The 20895-nt window shown below is 38.4% G+C and overlaps 1 protein-coding gene across 1 annotated transcript in view; it reads right to left on the bottom strand.

Moving 5' to 3' along the window:
* The window catches only part of aacs (acetoacetyl-CoA synthetase), a 40683-nt gene extending 21678 nt beyond the window's left edge, over window positions 1–19005 (bottom strand). The window contains exons 1-10 of the mRNA XM_042000481.1: window positions 18687–19005; window positions 17544–17647; window positions 16602–16722; window positions 15210–15323; window positions 10641–10738; window positions 9335–9449; window positions 8764–8845; window positions 8488–8641; window positions 4839–4919; window positions 3584–3708 (exon numbers count right to left, since the gene is read on the bottom strand). Of these exons, the coding sequence (XP_041856415.1) occupies window positions 3584–3708; window positions 4839–4919; window positions 8488–8641; window positions 8764–8845; window positions 9335–9449; window positions 10641–10738; window positions 15210–15323; window positions 16602–16722; window positions 17544–17647; window positions 18687–18825 (1133 nt within the window). The 5' untranslated portion in view covers window positions 18826–19005. The remainder of the gene's footprint in view (window positions 1–3583; window positions 3709–4838; window positions 4920–8487; window positions 8642–8763; window positions 8846–9334; window positions 9450–10640; window positions 10739–15209; window positions 15324–16601; window positions 16723–17543; window positions 17648–18686) is intronic.
* Between the last annotated feature and the right edge of the window lie 1890 nt (window positions 19006–20895).

The raw sequence follows: 20895 nt of genomic DNA, 5'->3' as shown, positions 1-20895 counted from the left end.
CTATTAAAAACCACCCACCACAGAAATATAAAAGTTTACTTTCCATAAAGGGTCAGACAAGAGAGTAGTTCAATGACTATCATGACACAAGTGACCGATGTGATTCAAGGCAGAGCCTCACTGTGAGTTTTACATTTTCCAAGTCTGACAGATTTAGTCCCAATTAAAAAGTCCAACCTCAATTCAGAAGATGAGGCTGCAGAAATTTTATGGCAGTCTCTCCCAGAGGGTTTTCTTTTTTCCCCTTCAAGTAGCTCTGGGTTTTGAAAAATATGTCTGAGGTGGCAGCGCTTAATTGGTTAAAAAAATCTCACAGTTTAGGGTACTATCCATCTTTCTGTCATACTGCCAGGCCTTCATTAAATGCCTCTGTGTTGGTATTTTTGCTAACACTTCTTTAACCTTGTTCACTGAAGTTTCCCATTTCCTTTAAAATTTTCAAAGAAAAAAGTGACACTGAAAAATGAAGACATGTATTTGTAGAACAACAACTAGCCAAACTAAATCATGCAGCTAACTATACCTGCTCAAAAAAAATCTTAATTTCAAGAAATCAATCACAATTCAAACCGAATAATATAACACTTATTTAAATATTAATAGAATTAAAATGGAGCTTACAAGCTGTGGGATCTACACGCTTGCCTCTGTTAAGCGTTTCTACAGAAACACTTTTTCTTTGCACTGTTGCAGCTTCCCACTTGTGTCAAAATTTCCTCCCCATTCCTCCATTCCTTGCTGAAGGCAATGTGCCATCTGTGAAGATGTGTCACAAAGGTATCACTGCGTTAAGGAGTTTTACTTTTGCTGAACGCTGTACTTTTTTATAACCTTAGCCTGAGTCTGGATAATAACACACACACACACACACAAATTCATGAGCCACATATGACAGAATCTGCAACCGCTGACTGTGATTGTACAATTGCTCATGGATACACTGAGTAGAATAAGGAATAAGGGCTGACACAGCTCCTCTAGGATTTCCTTCAATCCTCTTTTTGTTTTGTTTTTTATTACCTTCATGAAATAATTATCAGAAAGTACTAATTTTTTTGTCCCTTTGATGCTTTTTAACTATGTACACTGTTGTATAAATGGTTGATATTAAAATCATTGTTTTACCAAAACTGATAAGTAAGTCACACTTCTATAACATGGATTTGTAATAAACCTGGAAACCGTCATATTCTTTCATGTTTGCCATATCTTTTAGGCTATCAATTTGAACGCTGCATTCATCTACATCAATAAGTTGACAGATTTGAATAGTATTGTTGCATTAACCAGTTGTTTCTCATGAGAAAAACAAGTGCCCAAATAAAAGCTGAAGACCACTTGCAGTGATGGCTGGACCTTGGAGTGCTGTCATACTGTCAGCACTCTCCAAAATATAAATAGAAGAACATGTAACTTCAGATCTCTCCTCGTTAGATAAGAAAACAAACTTCACAAGCTTTTTTCTTTCCAGCCCAGAGCATCGTGCAACAGCGTCATTTTGCCTTATGGCAACTACATATCAACACATGAATGTCATGGCTGATTCAGCAAGGAAACCCAAGTAGGAAGTGAGAATAAGAACGAAAGTGAGAGAGGAAGAGGTAAGACGTGAGTCAACATTGGACTGACTTTGGCTGACGGGATTCAAGGCGGATGCTGAATTAGCCTCCAACTGAGGTCACAAATTGCTTTGCTCCCCCCCAAAAAAATATCTGGCAAAAAAAAAAATGTTCTTAAGTGTATAATTTGACCTTATCTTCTAATCAATTCCCATTTATGCTAACATTTTATTTTATATTGGTGCTTAGACGCCTTGTGTCTTCTTATACACAACTGAATCCTTAACAATTTCTTCTTTGTTGACTTCAAATTAAAGTGGAGAATCACTGAGGGGATTAGCATGTCATGTTTATGGTCCTGACAGTGGTGATAAAAAGGACATTTACCAAGACGACCTTCTGGAAATTTCCACTGCTTTGCATTACATGTGACGCTGCAAAATGTTAATATGTTTAATAAAAGAAAACAGATCTTAAAAGGGGTTGTAATGTGTATTGGGTATAGCTGTTGCATAGTTGCTAACTCGTTATTCTCTGTAACATGGGACACATTTAAAGATGGAGTAAAACGATGAAATCATTTGTCATCACATGTGATGTCCACACTGGCCTTTTATACGAGGTGAGAAACTGCTGGATAAGAACAGCAACCCTAAGCTTCATCTACTCTGAATGTCTTGTAGTTTTGTGGGTTCATTCAAATCCACAGCACCATCAATCTCCATAACAACAGGTTTTAAAGGATGGCTGAGCACGCTGACTTAAAAAAAACCTGCTCAGCGAAGCGGAACTTTCAAAGTGGCTGCAAGGCAGCTCATTTGTGGCAATCAATAAAGAACTTTGGGCTGTCATTCGTATTTTCAAACTTCTTTTATAGGTATGGAAACAACAATAATGTTAACAGAAGGTCTCTCTCTCTTGCTCTCTCTCTCTGCCTTTCTGTCTATGCTTACATATTGCTGTGAGGCCGTCTAGGTAATCAACCCATTAACGGAACGCAAAAGTGCAGCAACACACAGCAGACGATGATCCTGCTGAAGACCAACTCTGATTGCAGTGCATCAGTTAAATTTAATCTGTTGTGTGTAAAATAAAGGCAGCAGGTAGCAGCTGTATGGTGAAATACGGTGACTTTGGAATAAATGCTTCCTTTTTTTTGTGTTTTCTTAAATATAAACTTTATCATACCCTTGCTAATCTGTGACATTAATAAAAAGACTATCAGCCACTTAACAGAGCCTCTATTTCCACCTTTTTTCTTCTGAACATTCCTTTACAAAAATGCCATTCTACTTTTGTCTTCCCTCCACTTTATTAAATACCAAATAAGCAAATAAATAGTAAATGCTTATTTGTTTATTTATATTTTTTTCTGATGCACATTATACAAGCAGCTGCCACCACCAGCAGAAATATTTTTTATTAGGTCTACTCATGCATACTTTCAAACTGACAATAAGGTAAATATATGATTCATACTTTCCTTTTATTTGTCTGCTTTCATTTATGTGCAGTCAGTTTGTTTTTTTTCCTCAGTCTCTCTGATCTTTAAATGCACAAGCACATAATATTTACAAGCTGTTGTTGTGGTTGTTTATGTTTTTCATAGTTTGTCTTCTTACAGGTGCTCCTGATGATTGTCTGCTGTGTCTTCTCAGCAAGGCCTTAGGATGTTGTCTGCTAAGATTTCCTACAGGTGTGGAAGCTGGTTGTCTGGTTTTTCCTGATTGGGCCGGATTGTACAGTTTGCTTTCTATCTGTAGTTTCTTTGTCTCATTTTTCTTCCTTTCTTTCCAAATCAGCTACATTAATATACAATCAGCAATAAACAAATTAAACAAATAAGAAGAACACTTCAGTATCAAGTAGAGAAATATAATATATAAAAAATGCAGCATGTTTTTAAAGAACCAGAGGAATTTTTAATCAATTTTAATGGAAATAGTCCAACAAACCAATAACTGTCATTTTTTTATCTCTCCTCTTTGTATCTGTATTTCTGAATGTGTGTGTGGTTAACTCACCCCAGCTGGTCGGTCAGGTTCCACAATACATTGGGTGTTGGCATCAGTGGTGAACCGTCATATAAAACCACTGAGGCTCCCACTCCCAGGGAAGACACCAGCCAGTTCCACATCATCCAGCCAGTCTATCACAACACATGCACACCAACACCACCACAGTGATTAGTTGCCTGGAATAAACACTCCTTTGTCATCAATTTGGATAAAGCAGAGTGTAGGAAAATGGACAACTCCTGCAGACTGTGATTCACATCACTGCATTTCTCATTTTATAGCCTGCTGAGGTACTTCTCTGGTATCGTCCTTCATTGGTACAAATAATATGAATATTGATTGTGCTCCATGAAAAGCATCTACAGTGCAAAAACAGCAGCTTATGCTTGAAAAGTTTGGGGTCATAAAATATGTCATATTCTCAGAGATTCTTTCCTTTACTTTATCTGTCCATCAAAGCAGCTTTGAGGCTATCTTTTGTTATTAATACAGTTGTGCTACAAGTTTCCAGCTGAACATTATTCAAGAGTATCAATGTGATCCAGGAGACCGTGGCCTCAGAAGTAAGTGACATTGTCAGGACTCACATTGTTATTCTAGGCACAGCAGGGCTTTCTTAGTGTCAAATCATGGCTAGATAACTTCTTCAGGGGGAGACTGTGTGGCACTTTATAGCACTTTGCAGAAACTCAATTAGCTGTATCCACAGCACAAACACACAGTCGAAAAGTGTACCCACAATCAGAAGATCAATACGTCTTTTAAACTGTGTTCACTGGGATTCAGAAAACCAACTGCACCGTAGAAACAGGGTTCTCTAAATAAAGACAGCAAGCTGCCAATCAGCAGAAGTGCAATCAAAACACTAGTGTTGAGTAGTTGTGTCATGTTGAGGGACAAGCAGCAACTCTGAACTGCTTGTTAAGAGAGGAATCAACGTGGGGAGAGACTGACCAGCAATTTGCAGCTGTTCATATTTATTAACAAATCCTGATTTCAGACGTGTTGCAGAAACAAAGAGGCGTAGGAAAGAGAAAAGCACCATGGTGTGCCGCACTGCCACGAACAGGCAATCTTAGTGGTGACTGTATACAAGTGTAAGGTTGTTTAGAGTAGTATGGAGACAAAAAGTGACCCCCAAAGACAACTCAAAGCCCTGCAGAACCTGCTCAATGACCAAATAAGAGCTAAATATCTGTCCTTTTTTTCCTACAGTTACTTCTTCTAAATCCTATTAGTGGCAAAAATGCTGTGAACTTACAGTGGTGTAGTAAATGATGACATCACTGGCGGTCATATTGCCATGGAGAATGTGCTCTTTCAAGTGCTGAATGAGGCTTCCCTAAAGAGAAAAGGAACAAATAAGATTGTTAAAGATTGTTTCTTTCACCTTCATGTTTATTTGTTAGGGAACATGTACAGAAACATTATACTGGTAAAGATGCTCTGTACCAGACCATAGCATTCTCGCTTTCCATCTGTAGTCCCTGCAGCAGGCATAAAGACAATTAAAAAGCTAACAAAAAAAAAAATTTAAAAATTAAAAACTATATGTTTTAAAAAGTCACTTAAAAGCATAAATAAAAATAATGGAAGGACATTATTGTTGACAGGTTTGATTTCTAAAAATCCATTTCTTCCTTTCTTTTATCATGAGCTCAACAAATAAGTATGATTGTAATTAAGTAATCTTTTTTTTCATGAGCTCTGTCAGTAAAAGTTTCATTTACACCGACATGGAGAAGATCAATTTTCATGAAGAGACAGGGAGCAGTCCTTGTAATTCAGGATAACATGTACAGCTTATTCTGTGTGTACTGTTAATTCAAATACAACACTTCAATAGCTGCACAGAAAAATGCCCATGGCCAAAGTTTCTACACACACCAATTCTTTCTGTAAAATGGGGCAATTTGTTATAAGTGCAAATTCTTCCAAAGTCTCTGACCCATCACAGTTGGGTAGGTCATTATGGCTGGAGGAGTTTATAAACTGGAGTGTGTTTTAGCTCTGAGCTTATGTGTACTTCACAGATCAGGTGTTTCACCTGTGTTTGTGTGTGTGTGTGTACGACTGTGCCTCCTAACTTTGGCAGGACTCAGCTGCCATACCCGTCCTTCGGTGCATGCCATCTTGCTACTGACAGCGTGTTAACACAGCCGTAACAAAGCAGAAAGCACAACAGTACCAGGGCTAATTGGCTGAAGCAGGAAGGACTGCCGTCGTCACAATACCAAATGTTTTCAGCAGCGCATTACTCTCCAATTATGGGCAGCATGGTACGAGGAAAGGAGCACAAAAGAAAAAGATGGTAGACACAAACAAAGCAACACACAATAAGTAAAAAAAAGGATAGCTGGAGGAGAGAGAAGCTAAAATGAGGTAGAAAATGATGAGCATGAAAGAAGAATTGAGAGCAAAAATTGCAAAAAAAAGAGAAGTGATTAACGGTATAAAGGCAATAAGAAAGATAGGTCGGCATAGCAAAGCATAGAAAAACAAAAAAAAGTGACGAAAAAAACCCATTAGGCATCCAAACAGAAAAAAACATAAAACAGTTTTTTTTTTTAAGAAAAAACATGACTGCTTGTGTTTGAGAGGTTCCTGAGTTTCTAAGTGTAGCAGACTTTCTGAAATCACACATTCCTCTGACACTCCGACTCCTGCTGATATGATGTGTAGCAGGAAAATGTCATTCATACACTACTCACTTCAGAGCGAGTACAATTAGTGGGATCTGCTGATGGAGATCTGCTGCCATCTAGTGGAACATCTAACAAACGCCCTGGTTGCTTTGACAACAGCTGCTGCTGTGAAGCAATACTAGAAATCATCTTCACTTCTGTGTATAAAAGCTCAGCTTCTAAATAACCATGTATTGAAGTTTTTCCTCAAATGTGATTTTCATTTAGATCTTAGCCTCAGCTCTTAAACCAGCCCGTCTTAGAAATGTTTAAAGTATTCACAAAACTCTAATCTGGCCATCTGTAGAAGCCATGACAACAACAGACGTGCAGCGGCATTTGCACATGCTCCAAACTAAAACTGAAACTAGGCCAGCAACACCTCCTGAATAGTTCTTCAACCTGCCTCTCCAGGGTGAGGGTGCTCTTTTTAAACCATCATCAACCTCATCACTGGAGAGAACATCCTACTTCTCTCACTGAATGTTATTTAAACCATGCCACCTTATGTAATCTGAAAAATCTGTGCAGATGCCTTAAGTCCTCTGACCGCTTCCAATACATTGAGATTAAATATATCTGCCCCATCATTAAAGGAAATTGTAGATATCTTTAAATAATTGTTAATAAGGACATAAAATTAAAAAGAAAAAAGTTTTTTAAAAAAATGTCATTACCAGTACCTATAAAATAGTGTAATTCAGTGGGGTAACTTTCAATTGGCTCTATATATTTAAAATTTCTTGTAAAACAGAAACTCGGGAGGCTGTCACCCTTCCGAAAGTCCACCAAATTTGAAAACCTTTTTTACTAAATGCTACAAAAATAGAAATTAAAAATACTTCTTGTTTCTTTATATGAAAGAAAATATGTATTTTGCAAAACAAATAAGATAAACACTTTAAATCAATCTTTATTTCATAAGGACTTTACAGTAAGGAGATTATTTTTGCCACTCACAGCCTCAGATTGCTACAGAATCAAAGGTAAACACAGGAATTGGCCAGCAGGCGCAGCAGTTTTACTAACTGTACCATCTCCATCTTGCCGACTGACAATCACTGACACAGCGATCACATCGGTCCACTCACAGCGTTTTGTTTGCAGGCTGAAGTCGACCTTTGAGAAACTCAGCAATTACATGCAATAATAAATTATGCCTTGAACCATAATGATGACGACAGTGAGTCATTTCTGATAAATGGTCAGCCATATTTAGTTGCATCGGTGTGTGCAGATGGCTGAATTAAACAGTAGACGAGAAGCGGAGAACAGATTTAGAGACAGAAAAAACAGGGTGTCCTGAAAGATCTTGTGCTGAAAAGCATCAGTGGTCCTGAAGTTGCTGTTCTGAGGCTGACTGAGATATAAAGCTGCAAAGAGTTACCAGCTGTATTCCTGAGGCCAGACCAAGAAGAGCTTAAAGATTAAACTGATTCAGTAAAACTACAACCAACAAATGTGTGGATTTGAAAATCCATGTCATCCAAGAGACTCAACTAGGTATAAAAAAAGACTGAGGCATGGCCAGATTCATTACTTTGCTACAGATTAGCAAACAGTTTTTCTCTTTTTTTGGTTTGTTTAATGTAATCTTAGCATCTAGAAACAGCTATCTACAGTTTAATGCATGAAAACAAACCAGTCTGGAGAGGTATGTGTGATCACATCAGCCATGATTTCACTGCAGGCTTTTTTCATTTCAATGTTTCATCTGTGGCGTATTAGACCAATTCCTAAGATCTTTATCACTATTAATAACTTAAGACCCACACAAGTAAGACAAGTAACTAATAAAAAAAAATTTCTAATTTTTCTTGTTGCACAAAATTCCACTGGCCTTTCGGAGAGCATCGCCTTCTTTTGGAATTGCTCTCAAATCTTTGAATCAGTGGTGTGGACCAAAAATCAGACTGTACATTTGGGCTGGCCCAAAGGATCTCAGCCACAGATGTGACTCGTGGGTGCATATTTATGTATGGCACACAGCTGTGTCCTACCCTTATAAACCACAAACAAAACATCAGTGACAAAACCCAGCAATTACGTAATATGCTGTATGTCCAAAGACTTATAAAAACACATGACAACCAGGAATCCTTTCAATGATTGCATGATGAGATTCTTCCGTTTTAGTTGTATTATAATAAATATCAAGCAGTGTGTTGGAGATACATGACTGGTAGTTTCTACATTTGGGAATAATGGAAACGGAGTGTTTCTTACCCCAGCAGAGTGGACCATACATTTAGGAGCTCCTGTGGTGCCAGAGGAATACATGATGAACAAAGGATGACTGAATGGAAGCTGCTCAAACTCCAGCTGAGGGAATGGATCACCTTCACCACGTCCAGACGCCAAGAAATCTTCCATTAAAACACTGCGGGGATTTAAAAGAGGAAAACAGTGACACTTTATAGGGGAGAGAAAATATTTCTGGCTTGCTTTCTGTGATAAAAATATAATTTCAGTGTAACTATTTAAAGACACACACACACACACCTGTTGGGAATCTTGGAGAGGTCGGTCTCATGTTTGGGGCGAGCGTAGGGAATTACAACTACTTTCTTCAGGTCGGGCAGGCCTACGAGTGTGAGAGCGAGGCAGAGGCTGATGCTTTTGTGTTCTCTTCACACAATGTCTTTGTATTAGAGTCGAAAAGAGGCCAAGAGGATTCCCCCAGAGTCATGCAAATGTTATTCTGATGACAATGCAATGCATTTTTGTTTTTAACTGAAGCTGCCAGTAATATACTTCAGTAGGGAGACATGATTTCTGCTAATTCTGTGGATATTCCTGTCATGTTATACATCTCAGAGAACATGAATCCTTCATTTGCTGAGCATTAAATCTTTTAACTCAGCACTCATTAACCACAGTTTACTTAATCTATTCCAATCCGTAGGTCTTGCCCTATGTTGTTTTCTTAAAAAAAATTAAAAAATCAAGCATTTTAAACTTATGTTGGCACATGATGATAGGATTATGGTCATAAGAGCAGATTTTAAACCACAAAAGCTAAACCAAATATTCATGAGTGAAATGAGTTCACAGGAAAAAGGCGGTTGCTGACCTTTCACTACGCTGATCAGCTTTTCCATGTGGTCATGTGTTTTGCCGTTGTAAACCACAGCAGCAACAGAGAAGATCAGCTTGGGCTGAATTTGAGAAAATCTGTCAAGTACACCCTGAGAAAAGAACCAAAAAGTACACAATTAAATTTGATTAGTGCATTTTATAATACGTAGTGTAATAAGGACAACCCCTAAGTCTGTAGAAACACACCAGGAAAAAGAAAAATGTACATCTTAATAACCTGAGTACATATGTTTACAGCAATAAAATAATGCTTTTGGAGAACGTGAAAAACATAACAGTTTAGATTACACAGCATACTATTAGTAAAATGTGACAAATAATTTTACATAAGAGATTAACAGTAGTTTTCTGATCTGCCAGAGGGGGCAGTAGCACATCATAAACACAGACTGAAGAGGGAGGCGACCAGTGAGAAAGGAGCTGGTCAAGAATGAAGTCATTTGTCAGTATTATTAAGTACCAAAAAAAAACAAAAGAAAAAAACAGAAAAAGCCTACTATGACACTGGTTAGAAGCCACAAGTCTCCACAGTCTGTGTTCTTGGCCTTGACCACAATTTGCCTTGGTCTGCTGTTTCTTCCAGGTTTAATTTGCTGTTCGTACTAAAATGTTCTTTCCTCAAACTAAAAGATGCTTAAAGGAATTATGGTTAAGGTGGTGCTCTGATTGCACAGCCTCTCTAATGTACATTTTATTTACAGAACATGAAAACTTAAAAAATAATGCTGTATATCGGGATGGAGGTGCTCTTTAGATTTTTACTTTGGGACTTTTACCAGCAGAGATGCCATGCAGAACTTTCAAAAATAAGCCCATATATAAAGCCAAAATACTCTTTAGGAGTTTCTAATGTTGCTCACAAATGATATGCTGCAAGGAAATGAGGGTTTAGACACAAAATGTAATGAGCAACACAAAATGAGGAAAGCTTGAATCACGTATTGTATATGTGGATGTCTTTGGACGGCTTGCTCAATTGGAAGAATACTAACACCAACCATTTCAAGTAATCTTGGTCCATTTGTTTGGTATGCAGCAGAGTGACAGTGTTTATACTTCTTTAATGATCCTCAGAAATAATGCAACCGCACCAGCATTTGTTTAATCGAGTGTGAACAAACAGTTAAACTATTAGCTCCGGTCTGCATCAGACACTCCTGTGTTATGAACAGCTTCTAAGATGCCGGATGTTAATATACACAACATCAGCAGAAATTAAGCTAAACTGAATAGAAATCACACATATGAAAGATAAATACAACTTATAGAGCAATCCTTACATTGACTCCAAAGTCAACAGATGTGGAGCTCCAAATGGCTCCGATGCTTGCTGCTGCTAGCATGGCCTCTACTGCATGGATGCCATTGGGGAGGTAGCCTGAAGCGAAAGAGGGGAGAGAGAGGAGAAAAAGCCAAGGGTTAAAACAATAACAATGCCTTTTTAATGCATTTAGGAAAACAAGGCTTGTCATCACTGGAAGAAATCTCAATGCAGTGAAATACCAAGAGGAGGCAACCAGTGGAAATTCCACACCTCCACATTTTAGGACAGAACTCTGACCTAAATCAGTTAAGAACCAGACATTGTGACAAGATTCTGAAACAAAGGTGTAGATAAGTTTTAAATGTACATTTTCCTGTATGACAACACAATGTTCACACTAGTGAATGCAGAAAAAAATCTCATCTGGATGATATTGATTTTAGTTTGCATGTCAAGAAACAAAATCTATTCTAGCCGAGATGAAGACCGTCAGAAGTCAGAAATTGGCCAAGCTTTTGTCTGATTTTTAATCTATAAGCTCATGTAGCAACAGAATTATTATGCACTCTGGTTTACACATGCACTCTCATAACACAGAAAGCTGGAAAAAAAGCTATATAGAGCAATCTGGTGGAAAGAAAAACATAGATAGATAAAATGAAACAGAAAAGAATTTCAATCCTAAAAATCTTACATAAGAACTGCTGTCTCTGTGTCAGGAATATATTTTCCTTGATCAATACAGAAACCATGCCCAAGGAAATGTACTTTTTTTCTGTATAGACACAGATCATCAGAAAGTAAAAGAAAAAAAAACAACTTATATTTTTTTCTCAAGTTCTTGATTTTTTTTTTTTTTGGAAAAGAATATTTAATTACACTCTGGCTAAATTAAGGACCTCTCATGCTACCTTTTAACACAGTGTTGTATCCCTGATAACATGTATATACAGATATACTATCTGACTTCATAAAACAATAATATGACCAGTAGTTCCAACCAAGCAAGCTGCCGGGTCAAATGTAGACAAGCCATCACCTCCTATGAATCATTTCTAATCAGCCTTGTCTGGTTGCTATGCTGACTCCTGCTGTAACCAGGAAGCTCATTCAGGCAGGATGACAGCTTCCACTGACAGATCACCACCCGGCTACACTGGCTCTGCAAACTCATCTCATAAATTACCCTCTTACACCAGACCAGGAAAAAATTGCATCATGAATCATAATCTTACTGCAACAACTTGTTTGACTGCTTCTTTGGGTATCATAATGAATCTCCCTTGTTGTAACAACGATGCTTACACGTCACAGGAACAGTGGCCCAGCTCTGAAGTCATGCAGACCTTTCACTTAAATGTGATATCAGTGTTTTGGAACAACATATACAGTGATTGGATATTGTTTATGCATCTAAATAAGAAATAATGTGTATTTCAAGAACTTAGTAGGTGCAAAATAAATAAGAAAAAAACTGCAAAAAGCACTTGGATTCTCTTATTACGACTTCAGGCTTTAGCCCTGTAAGTTGAACAGTAATTGGATAAACAAGGATGTGACTTGTAGAGCATGGGTCTTACGTCAGCTGAGAGAATCTGAGTCAAGTGAATCCGTCCTGTAAAACTTCTATTAAAGTACCCAGAAGGAAACCTACTGACTGCAGCGAAGCTGATTTAAATAATTCTGAGGAATCAATGATTACACCAGGGCTACGATAATAATAAAGTGCCAAGACTTTTTTATGTGTTAGTTAACAGTAAAAGTCTGAGTTTCAGCTGTGTATGTTTTAATGACACAAATGAATGAGAGTTTAAAGTAAGTGAATGAAACAGCTGCTTCATGTTTGGGACATTCACTTCCTAGCTGAATCTCTCCAAGGTCGATGGCTCAAATTGGCTGGAAACTAACTGGTCTTTGATCAGGAGAAGCAAATCTAAGTGGCTCCATCTGAAATTATTGTATGTGTGTGTCTATGTGTGTGTGTCAGGTTATGCTATAAAGCATGGCTGGCTTCATCAGCTAAGTGCCTATATATCTCCCGGATTACAGACATTGACAAGACATTTTAGCTGCAGTGTGGGGACAAGGACATCTCTATCCTCAACACATACACATACATACACAGATTGGTGCTTAGATATGCGAGGAGAGTAAAGTAAAGGAAAAGGAGGAGGAGGAAAGAAGCTTGAAGTAGCTGCTCTTCGTCCCTGTTTCTTTAGCTCTCCCCTGCCTCCCACCATGCTTCCCATCTTTGTAATGAAACAGAGCTTAAGTCGTTTAGCTAATGGATTTCCCGACTGCAATACCCAATAAACCCCCCTCCTCTGACCACACAGACACACTTGTTATTATATACTCCAGTTATTCCTTGACTGAGTAGCTTGATTACAATGAGCTGAAACAGAAGCTATTTATGATTCAGAATAAAAGCAGGAAGAACAGGAAGCAGGAAATGTAGGTTCCTTGATTTGTGGAAATATGAACTGCCCTCTGATCTGCGTCTTATCTCAGATCTGGTACTTTTAAAGTCTAAACTTAAAACCTATTTATTTACGATTGCTTTTAATATCTAGTAATGTAGTGATACTTTTATCTTATTTTTTCTCTTAATCTTTTTACTTTTTAATCTTTAAAACTTTGCTTTTTTTATTACTCTTTAATATATTTCTGCATTTTTAGCGTAATTGGCTTTGTGTGGTTAGTTTTATTTACGTTTTATCTTTTATAAAGCACTTTGGTCACCTGAGGGTTGTTGGAAAGGGCTACACAAATAAAGTATTAATATTATCATTATTATTAAACACTGTTAAAAAAAAATTAAGATGACACACAATCATTATCATGTAACTCAGTCAGTCACACTTCTGAGATATCAGTCTGTCCAGTTAGGAAGTAACACTGATTATGAATCAATTTCACCTGCTGTTGTGAACAGACAACAGGTGAAAATGAGAAGCAATTAGCAAGACAACCCCTATAAAGCACTGGTCCACAGACCATTTCCCTGTCCTCATCCTTTCTGGCTGATGTTTGGTCACATTTGCATTTTCCAGTGCCCTCGCCACTAGAGGTAACATGAGGCGATGTCTCCAACCCACAGAAGTTGCTTAGGTAGTGCAGCTCATCCAGGATGGCACATGGCTGCTCGCTGTAGCAAGAAAATTTGCTGCGTCTCCCTGCACAGTGTTGAAAGCATGGAGGAGATCCCAGGAGACAGTCTAGTATACCAGAAGACATGGAGGGGGCCGTAGGAGGACAACAACTCGGCAGCAGGACAGTTATCTGGACAGGAGGAGAACTTCCAGAGCCCTACAAAATTACCTCCAGCAGGCTGCTAATGTGCATGTTTCTGCTCAAGCTGTCAGAAACAGACTCCATGAGGGCGGTATTAGGGCCCTACATCCACAAGTAGGGCCTGTGACCACAGTCCAATACCGTGCAGCCCGAGTGGCATTTTCTAGACAACACCAGGATTGGCAGATTTTCCAATGGTGCCCTGCGCTCTTCACGGATGAGAGCAGGTTCACCTTGATCATGTGTGACAGATGTGAGTCTGGAGATGCCGTGTAGAACATTCTGCTGCCTGGGAGGGCAGGGTTTGATTTTCAGAGGGGCGAGGCGACCCCCTAATATAATGATAGGGGAGACACTGATGTTTATTTCCATCCACCGCCTCCACATCACACCACAGATTGTCCAGGGGTTGACTGATGCCCTGATCCAGGTCTGGGATGAGATACCTCAGGAGAACCGCCGTCATCTCATCAGGAGCATGCCCAGACGTTGTAGGGAGTGTAGGGCCACACACACACACTACTGAACCTCATTTTGAATTGTCTTGAGGAATTTCCACAGAAGTCGGGTCAGCAAGTGATCTGATCTTTCCACTTTTATTTTGTATGTATGATTATGAGTCCAGACCTCCATGGGTTAATGATTCTGATTTCCATTGATCATTCTTTTGTTATTTTGTTCTTAACACATTCTACTACGTCATAAAAAAAACTGGAATATTTATCAAGTTCTAAGATATGTTGTTTCAGTCCATCCATTTTCTACACCGCTTAGACCATCAGGGCTGCAGGAAAGCTGGAGCCCATCCCAGCAATTAGCAGGTGAGAAGCAGGGTAGCCCCTGGACACGTCAGTCCATCGCAGGTGCTGTTTAACTCTTCTCTTTATTTTTTTGTGTGTGTGCAGTGTACGTTAAAAATGTAATTTGTTTGCTGCTCAAGATTATTTATTTCATCCCAGAATTTAACAAGTGGTCCAGCTGTGTGAAAAATGTGTAAGAAATGTTTCTGACATGAGGAAATACTAGGGCTGCTTCACTGGTAATACTGAGTGGCTTGTAAAACAGTCACTGAATTACAATATGCAAATGTGTGAATTTGTATGAATGCTCAAAGAAAAATATGCACCCTCATAAATGGATCCAAACAAGCTTGTTAGGAAAGAAGAATTCATCTACCATTTAATTTGGTCAGTAAACAACCAATCATTTGACTGGAAAGTTATATGTAAAGCAAACTCCATACTCACCTGTTTGTTTTTGTAAGACAGGAAGAAAGAAATCTGATACTCACCAACAACCCTGTCTCCAGTCTGGATGCCCATCTTCCTCATGGCAGCAGCAAACAATGCCACATCACGCCTCAGCTCCCCAAACGTTACCTTCACAATCTCCTCATTTGCCTCCCCTGGTGCACAAAGAAGCAAAGAGAAAATTTAGGAACATACATGCAGCATATGAGAAAGAGCATGATGAGGACGCAAACACGGTCAGAGAGAGATAAAGCTGTAAAACAGAAAAAGCTAAGTAATAGTTTACTGACAATCACAAAGGTTCAAGAGGGTTGTGACCAATGGGTCTCCTCATAATTATATTAAAACTCCTCAGGGATGTTACGCATGTACAAAGGCACACTCTCATGTACACACACAACAATAACAAAGGATATATCCATTAGTATTTAACACTAAGAGGTAGAGAAGGAAGCAGCAGTTCATCTAATAAAGTGACAAATGACGCACACTACTGCATCGATCCAGGATTCAACCTCAACTCTCTCCTTTCACATCGTATTCCCCCCGTTTACAACCACAATTCAAAAACATGTTGGAAACATTTATAACGTAAATAAAAACAGAATGCAATGATTTTCAAATCCAAAAAGCCAGTACGTAGAAAACACATTTAGTAAATTTCTCAATTTCCAAATTTTGATCCATCTGAGCTCAGAATACTTTTCCATTATGCATCCGTCAATTTTAAATGAGTTGTGGCCGAGAGAAGATGGCAGCGTTTCAGGATCATGTTCTTACGTACGTGGCTTCTTCTTTACATGCCAGAGCTTTAACCTGCATTTGTGGGTGGCAAAGTAAACTGTGCTCACCGTGATTTCTGCACATATTTCTGAGCTCATGCAGTGATGTCCATGACCAAATCATGCCTGTTATGAATGCACTGCATCCTAAATGCCCAAAGATCACGGACATGTTTACAGAGTTTCTGAATGTTTTATATTATCTACTGCAGATGATGGAATTTTCAAAGTCCTCAAAATTTTATGTTGAAGAATGTTATTGTGAATCGTCCAACAATAAGATTGTTTTTTTTTTTTTATTATTTCCTGATTTTCAACCCATCTTTTCTGCTCACTCTGCTTCTTTAAGGTGCTCTTTTTACACCCCATCACGTCACTCGTCTGATGTCAGTTACCTGATTTGTTGCTGCATGTGTTTCCATTTTTTTTTACTTACTCTTCCAGCCTTTTCTTGCCACCATCTCAACGTTTTTGAGACACATCATGAAGCAGTAAAATGTGTTATTTACATCATTTGATATGTTTTCTATGTTCTGCTGTGAGATAAATATTAGCTCATGAGTTGCCCTTTATTTGCTGAAACAGACGCTAACATGAATATTACAAACAGTGGAAGTAACCAACTTCATGCAATCTGCAATTTAAACTCACTCGCAGCATATAGAGCCACTTTGTCCTGGTCTGCATGTTTAAGCAGGTTCTCAGCGTAGTTGAGCCGAGCTCCTTTAAACCACTCTGGAACATCTGAGATCCTCTTGGATGCGTCTACCACCTGGAATGCACACAAGAAAACACAAGAGAGCAAGATTTATAACAAAGCCAATTGTTTTGATTTTCATTTTGTTCTTATTTCCTTTATCTTTTACATTGAATTGTCTTTATGACTGCTGTTTATCGCATTTATCAAAAACACACCTTGGCCTGTTCTTTTCTTATTACAGGTCCATTTGTTTCCCTGTATTTTAAACAAAAATCCAGTAATAAATACAATTTAACTCAGAAATTCAAGGCTACACTGGTATATACTGTAGGAGCCCAGAACAGAGTGCATCACTGCTCTAAAAGGTTTTACTGATTAGTTAATTGCCCTTCTATCTCACATCTCCTTAAACAAATATTAGACAGGATTACGTGGGTGAGAATACGTGGACAGTGAATATAGCATGTCATGATATCCATGTGTGCAGATAGGGTGTGGCAACAATATGACACACAATCAAACACCATTTATTACATCATGCAAGTGGCTGTATCCTGGAACTAAGCAGTAACAAATAAAAAATTTTAAAAAATTAAACAACCACAAAAAAGGTTTAAAATGTCTGTATTTAGCAACAATTTTTTAGAGAAATATTCAATTGGAGATATTATTTTATTCTAAAATATGTTTTTAATTGGTTTCTGTGTGTTATGAATATAACTCAAACTAATTAAACCCAATCAAGTATAATGACCAAAGACTGTTTGCCAGCTCAAAGCTCAACTGTTAGGTGAAGGACTTTGTTATTTTTCCTCATTAAACACTTCCTGTGTGTTTTATTTTAATGGTGATTTTTACTCTTCCACTCCAATCTGACTGTCATTTGGACTCACCTCTTCATGTGCTTTGGAGCTGACTATGCCACAAAAGCGCCACACCTCTTCCCAGAACTCGGGATAACTGTCCACCGACCACTGATACAGGTCACTGTAGTTGGCTAGAAGAAAAATCAGTCAGTGAAATATTTACTTCAAAGATCACACTTGAGTACAAGTACCACTAAAACAAATTAAGGCGATAGATTCCTTCCCTCCAGGCACCTTTCACGTTATATTTATAACCTCCAAATGAACCAAAGACCAAGTAAAAACCTTACAACACTTCTTTTACACCACAAACCTGCAATTCATAAACATGTTCTAATTATTAAACTCAGAAGTGAATCTCTGTTTAACAAGTGGGTGAAAAAGGCTTTTTCTGATCTGTTCCTATAATCAGCAATATATTAGAATAATTTGGCAATTCCAAGGGGCTCACCAGTTGTCAGCTACTTAACGAATATCATGTGAATGACAAAGAAAAAGCAAAAGTTATTTTGACTTGATCGAAACTCATCTCCAAGCACAGTTTAAAGCATTTCCCTCTAATCTTTTTACTTATGCTTACTCACAATCACGATTCATCTTGCATACATCTTTGGCATGTTTAATAAAAGTTGTTTTTTTTTTGTTGTTGTTGTTTTTTTCTTCATCCATTATGTAACTCTTTATTCATTATCAGGTTTTTCAGCATTTTTACACGGCACTGAGCTGCCATGGCTTTAGTAAAAAAATTGAAACAGGCCGCTCTTTTTTCCATTGCTTGGCAGCTCTGCAGGCTGAGGAGCTGAGTGATCCAGACATGACAATAAGGCCAAGTTACAGTGTTGTAAACAGCTAATTACTACTGGAAAGGGAGTGGTAGGAGGTTTAGGGCCATGCTTAAAAACGAGCTTATTAGTCAGTGAATGCAGCAACGAATAATGATGATTGACAGTCTATATACCCCTTTAAACGTTCTCATTTTAACTCCGCAGCTACAAAGCCTAGCAGGTTTAGATAGTGGTCATAATAAGCAACTAACTGAGGGGGAAACGCCGCCTATTTCTGTTTTTCTGTCCAGCTCAGCGTGCAGATTCTGGGGCTCAATGAAATCCGACTTATACTCTCTCCATCGACAGTATCGTCTATTTTGTTCCCTCCCTCCTCTCTACTCACCCAGATTAAGTCCGTAGTCGGAGTTGACCTGTATCCTAAACTTGTCCATCTGTGTGTTCCTCTTGGAGTCCGGGTACCACAAAACCTTGCTCTCCATATCCATAATTTTTTCGCTCTTCCCTTCCGTGTCTTTGGACATCTTTGTTACGTTTTTGTCGGTTGCTAGATACTAATAATCACAAGTCCCGAGCACCCTGCAGAAGCTAGCTGCTCTAAAGGCGAGGACACGTATGCAACGAGTTCGCTGGCTAGGTGCTTTCCTTGAATATGTCTGGACGTCTGAAACGGCAGGCAGTTAGCAAAGCTACTGTCAAAGGCAAGCGTGGGGACTGTCAAGGAAAGCTGAAAGACCACGCCCCCAGGCGTCGTGACGTAGCCTGGCGTGTTGGACAATGGGTCCGCACCATTTCTTGCCCGAGTGGAGAACCGAGTGGGCGGAGTTTTCACTCCATCTAAACCGGGCGATCAGCCAGGGCATCAGCCGAATGACGACTCGTTTCTTTGCAGAATACAGCCTTAAACAGATGCGTGCAAAGTCATCACTATATTATTATTTTATTTATTATTATTATTTTTATAATCAACTTGCTCCGAAAGATCCACGCCTCCTTTGTATTGGTAAACCCTCTTTCCACCGCATAAACGCTTTCCCTTCCATTGAAGCTTCAAGTTCCTCCGCTCGTCATCTACTCTCTCCGGGTCATGGCTCGGTTGACTGAAAAGGAGCAGACCCACTTTTCATGGTAAAAAAAAAAATAAATAAATAAAAAAAAAAAAACAAATAAATAAATAAAATAAAGTATTAAATAGTAAAGTAGTAAATTTAAATATATATATTTATTAATGTTAAAATAATAATTAAGGAATATATATATATATATATACTGAAGACATGGGAGATGTTTCTTTATGTAGTGCAGTCTGGATATGTCATTCAGCAAATTGTGGTTTACCTTGGCTCACTAGCTTGGCTCACTTGCTAGGCAAATATAATCCTATACATATTAGAGAGTTCAGAAAAGCTCAGTGAAAAGGGTGAAGTGAGTGTGTGTAGAAGGCTTATTTTACACGCTTTGGCCCACTCCCCATGGCACATACACTTTGCCATTCATCTCAGGTAAGGTGCCCCTTTTCTTTTAGGTATCAACAATCATCTCATCTAGTCTTTCAACTTGGCCACTGAGAGTCATTTGGCTAGATGACCACTAAAACTTGATCTCCTGAAGAGACTGTAACCCTATCAACATGAATGAAAAATGGAGGGGTAACATTAAGCGTTAGGGAGAAAGGAAGGGAAGAGAAAAGGGCATTTAAAATCCTTGTTCTACAGTGTTTAAGCAGTTTTTCTTTCTTTCTTTCTTTCTTTCTTTTTTTTGTTTCCCCACCTAATTTATAAAATCATCTAATCCTGATTTACATTTAAAATGTATCTAGAATATATCTGGAAGCTGCCTACACTTGTTACTTAGATTTTTATTTTTATTAAATTTTTTTTAACAAAAAGCTATGATTATTTTATCAAGGCATGTTAAAATAATATTTACTAATACTACTTTTGCAGCATGAAGCAAAACAATTTTTAGTCTCATTTAACAGCAACCAAGTCACAAGTCTAATAAAAATAATCTAACGTCACCCGCTCGTGAACGCGCATTCAATAGAGTCTGTGTTCTCGAGGGTCTTCTTGACTGAGGGTTTTGATTGGTCCTTAGCAAACTGGGCCCACATCAGCCGACGGATCGGAATATGCAGCGGGCGTGCCGCCACCGTTGGACCGGCATCGCGCTTGCTCAATCATAAATCAGCTTGTGGCCCTTCAAAAGAAGTGTGTCAGCCAATCAGAGAGCTAAAACAGAGATCATCTCAGAGGTGTGCCCAATCAGCACGAGGAAGGGACGACCCTCCTCATTGCCTATTGGCGTTTTTCCAGCTCCGACTAGCAAATACTTTAACTTCTCCTGTTTAGTCACGTTCTTGCGGAGTTTGATTACAAAATTACCTGGGTTTATGCAAGTATCTTTTAAATGGAAATTACACATTATGTCTGCTTCAGCCATTCCCTGGTGCTTTTATAGGTCTTGGAAAATTAATTACATGTTTTAAAAAGAGACAGGCATTTGCTGTTTCAGGATGAAAATATGCAGTTCTCTTAATCTCTTTACTATTCCCACTGCCCCTCATTGTTCATTTTATTGAACTAGTTTAAAAG

Source organism: Melanotaenia boesemani, chromosome 11 (genome assembly GCF_017639745.1).
Source record: "Melanotaenia boesemani isolate fMelBoe1 chromosome 11, fMelBoe1.pri, whole genome shotgun sequence".
NCBI classification, from domain to species: domain Eukaryota; kingdom Metazoa; phylum Chordata; class Actinopteri; order Atheriniformes; family Melanotaeniidae; genus Melanotaenia; species Melanotaenia boesemani.
This window is presented reverse-complemented; position numbering and strand designations above follow the sequence as displayed.